This window comes from Pangasianodon hypophthalmus, chromosome 3 (genome assembly GCF_027358585.1).
Source record: "Pangasianodon hypophthalmus isolate fPanHyp1 chromosome 3, fPanHyp1.pri, whole genome shotgun sequence".
In the NCBI taxonomy this organism is placed as follows: domain Eukaryota; kingdom Metazoa; phylum Chordata; class Actinopteri; order Siluriformes; family Pangasiidae; genus Pangasianodon; species Pangasianodon hypophthalmus.
In genome coordinates, this window is record NC_069712.1 from 17,440,267 (window position 1) to 17,444,431 (window position 4,165).

Sequence of the window (4,165 nt, forward strand, 5' to 3'; positions counted from 1 at the left end):
TTTCATTTAACGCCAACAGAGGGAGCCAGACTATTAAAAATCAGTGCTTTCATTGACTGCTCATTTCATTGCCTGCTCACAGTTCTGCAGTGTAGTGGTGTTGGTTTTTATTTATTTATTTATTTTTAATTGCTGAAGGGACTGTTAATGAATTGTGTCTTGAATCCAATGTGTTCAAAGCAGGAAAAACATAAATATGCACTGCACATTATCTGAATTATGAAAACCTCTGGTAATTAGACATTTGACAATGAAATATCAGAAGTTTGATATCTGCATTCCCTGTACATTCCCCAAGCAAAAAGTGCAGCAAATATTCTCCCCTTGCCATAGTCCTGAAACAAACTATTCGCATCTTGAAAAGTGCTGAGATATGTGATTGTCATCTACAGATGTTCTTGTGTCCCTGAATTTCTTTGCACAATACAGTCTAATTGTCAGTTTATGCAGGTTAGAGATGACCTAGGGCAAATTTGGATTTCATAAACTAAAATATGACAATAGATAGATAGATAGATAGATAGATAGATAGATAGATAGATAATACCAGATAGAACTGAAGGTGGCCAGTGTAACTTGTCAAGTAATATAAAAGTAAATATATAAGCAGTACAACAGGAAAAGATGGACTATTGTGAACAAAGTCGTTCTTGGAGCCACTACTGATTAACATCTCTTGCGCTCAGAGCATCTGAATGTGAGATCTCCAGCAGAAGAGCCTGAAGACATTGCTGGCTGATAGCACGCAGAAGGTCACATTATAGAATATATCTAGAATATATTCTATATATCTATAGAATTGACATTGCTCTCAGGCCAGCAAGCATCACTGAACATGCAACTCACTATTTTGTCTCTGATAAGCATTTCTTATAAGCAAATATTAATGGTATATCTGAAATGATTTCCCAGATATGTTGTTCCTGCCCATTCACAGGTGACCAGATCTTGCTTGGTCTTCTGCAGACGGGACTCAACAAAACATTTTACTCTAACAGTGTGGGCACATTAAGCAATGTACAAGAAACTAAGTGTGACTGTATAGTGACCTAAAGTTTGAATTTTTTAAATGTGACTTTAGCCATTGCTCCACCTAGACCTGGTTAGTAAATATGACTCTAATAACCTTTTGTGTAAATGGTAAGTTGGGAAGAAGCATCACTGCACAAAATGTAGCTACTGGTACTCAAGCAAATTGACACCATTCTGCAAAAGTACTTCTTTTTTTTTTCATGCCTTGCTGTACTGAATGTCCAGAGCAGCGCCAAAACATATACACACATATGCGAACTGTCATGTTAATACCTTCTAGCTGTTTAGGGGCAGGTAAAGTGGAATTTAATGATAGCCTTTAAAGCCCGCTTTAGGAGATGCATCCTAGACTGCGCGTTTGTTTGGGAGGTGCGCTGTTATTGCGACAGAGAACAAAGCGTGTGTGTGTGTGTGTGTGTGTGTGTGTGTGTGTGTGTGTGTGTGTGTGTGTGTGTGAGAGAGAGAGAGAGAGAGAGAGAGAGAGAGAGAGATGGTATCTTTTGAATTGTCAATTCTCTGCCCTCATTACCCGACACAGTTCCACAGTGAGGAGGGGCGGGTGTCCACAAAGTGCACGTGTATAAAGCCCATGCCACTCTGCCGCTCTGCACACACGTTTTGTCGGACACTCGGAGGCATCCTCCTCCCGGACACTGATCATCCACTCATACGGCTTTATTTTTCCCGCGGCTACTTTGAACACACCGGCGGATTTAACTCCGTTCAGGATATGACCATGAGGCCGCTCTGGTTGTCTGCAGTCGTAGCTGTGTATCTCGCTGTATGCATCACTGACGCCGGTTCGGCTTCCCGGAACTCCATCAAGAACCTGCAGCCTGGAGCAGCAGGAAGTCCGGCCGAGCCGGTGAGCGCGAGCCCGCACGCGCCAAAGACAGAGCCGGGAGCCGGAGCGCGCACAGCGGTACGTCAGTATTCCACTCTCAAACCTTTCACTGTCACAATCTGAGATTAATTAGAATCAATGTCATGTGATCACCATGATGGGATTTGGGAGTAAATACGCACTTGTTTTTATTTCCCCCTTCAGCCTCAGAGCTGCGCCGGTGTTTCTCAGTGCGGTGTTGCTGAGTTCTGTTCTCGCGGGATTTGTCAGCCGTGCCGCAAACGCAGGAAGAGATGCGCTCGAGATGCCATGTGCTGCGCAGGAAACCGCTGCATTAACGGTGAGACTCGACTAATGAACTACCCCTCTATTCCTAACACATGCCAATGCATAGTTTAAACTATGAAAATAACAATAATACATACTGACATGTGCTCTCCTGCAGGTGTTTGCCAAGCAGGTGAAGTGAACGCCACTCAGCCTGTCAGCACTACAGTTAGTACTAAGCAGGCTACCGAGGTTCATGGCAGTCCTACAAGTGCATTAGGTGACCAAAACAAGACAGTGGTGCCACAGCAGGCTAAAAAGACAAATGTTGTCTCTCCAAGACCACCGGAACTGCTGAAAGGTACGCACTTCCCTTTTCTATGATACTACTAAAGAACTGACACATAAGCTCTTCTCATCTCATAATTACATTACCAATCCAAATCATTCTTTCGTGTCTCATAGGTAGTGAAGGGGAAACGTGTCTGAGATCCTCGGACTGCTCCAAGGGTCTGTGCTGTGCTCGTCACTTCTGGTCACGGATCTGTAAGCCAGTGCTGACTGAGGGCCAGGTGTGCACACGTCACCACCGTAAAGACACTCACAGCCTGGAGATCTTCCAGCGCTGTGACTGCGGTCAAGGCTTGGTGTGCCGAGCCCAGAAAGAACGAGGGTCAGAAAAACAGCAACAGAGTATACTGCAGCAGCAACAGCAGCAGCAGCAGCAGCAACAGCCACGCAAAAACAACAACAAAGCTACCAGAAACCTCCACACATGTCAGCCACACTGAGCCAGCAGGACTTATTTAGGACAACTGGCTTTTAATGTGCCCACACTCGTACACATGCATATTCACACACATTCACATACATTCAATATCACATGTGCATGCATGGACACACGCAGAAGGGATACAGGAAAACTGACTCCCTGGAAGGATGCTCCATTAAAAGGATTGATCATATTTTGTGGATGGATGCAGAAAAAGCACACCATGTGGAAGACTGAATGCAGGACTTTGCTGCTGAAGACTTCTTATCAGGGTCTTTACAAAGGCAGAATGATGTTTCCCTTTATAAGGGAACTATAAATATTTCTTGCAGTAAATTACTGTATTATACGTGGCACTTAACTGAGCTTATCAATTCTGTAAAAGTAGTATTGTGAGACCAGGTGCTGCATGACACTATGCTAATAATGTAAATATGCAAATGATATGATTTATATTATTATTTACAGCGTGATATAAATACCCTATTTTTATTTCAAACTTAATTGTTAAGATATTGCTTTTATTAAACTATTACAGTTTGACCAGAGATTGTCTACACAGTCTCACAAGTTCTTCCTGAGACACTGATTCTTTGGCTGTTCTCAGAGCCAACAAGAGCCTATGCTAGATTTCACTTACTTTACTGTAACCCCTTAAAGTCTCAGGACTCATCAATGTCTCCAGACTTAAGATTCCTGACTTTTGTAACTACATACCTTTTATTAATACTTTGACCGTAATATTAGGTAATAACTAAAGATGAATAATGCAAAATAATACTAAACAGTACTGAATAATATGCTGAGACTTTAAGGGGGTTAAGTTAATGCATAAATAAAATAAATGTCCTTACAAAAATTGCTATGTGACTTGAAGCAAGATGTCTTGCACTGTGTCCAGACTTCACATGAAAATTAGACAAACATACAGTTCTTACAGTTTGACCACATTGGAACAATCTGGATTTTTTTATGACCTTTGTCTTAAATAAATAAATAAAACAAATGCCTATTTAGCTACTTAATATTTAACTACATAGTACTCACTTATATGTGTAATCTTTATCAATCTCAACTATTTTTTTTAATCAGTCCTGCACAGCCCATTCCCCTGTATACACTGTTTTCATTTAGGCCCTATCTGTATTTTGGAATGCCTTCCTTGAATGCCCTGCTTTTACTTATCACAAAGCATTTCAGTGGGATTAAGGTTAAGACTTTGACTTTTAGAAAATTTGACCATTTAGAAA

At 41.5% G+C, this 4,165-nt stretch overlaps 1 protein-coding gene across 1 annotated transcript; it reads left to right on the forward strand.

Moving 5' to 3' along the window:
* Positions 1 to 1,016: 1,016 nt before the first annotated feature.
* Positions 1,017 to 3,921, forward strand: dkk1a (dickkopf WNT signaling pathway inhibitor 1a). Its single transcript, XM_026942734.3, has 4 exons — positions 1,017 to 1,954; positions 2,081 to 2,216; positions 2,322 to 2,504; positions 2,609 to 3,921. The coding sequence occupies exons 1-4, from the start codon at positions 1,523 to 1,525 to the stop codon at positions 2,932 to 2,934; spliced, it is 1,077 nt and encodes a 358-aa protein (XP_026798535.2). The 5' UTR covers positions 1,017 to 1,522; the 3' UTR covers positions 2,935 to 3,921.
* The last annotated feature ends 244 nt before the right edge of the window (positions 3,922 to 4,165 follow it).

Excerpts from the sequence above, each read along its gene's own strand:
- dkk1a (XM_026942734.3), top strand. The coding sequence starts at position 1,523 with ATGGTATCTTTTGAATTGTCAATTCTCTGCCCTCATTACCCGACACAG. Across the intron at positions 1,955-2,080 it reads GAGCCGGAGCGCGCACAGCG|CCTCAGAGCTGCGCCGGTGT; the intron begins GTACGTCAGTAT and ends TTCCCCCTTCAG. Across the intron at positions 2,505-2,608 it reads ACCACCGGAACTGCTGAAAG|GTAGTGAAGGGGAAACGTGT; the intron begins GTACGCACTTCC and ends CGTGTCTCATAG.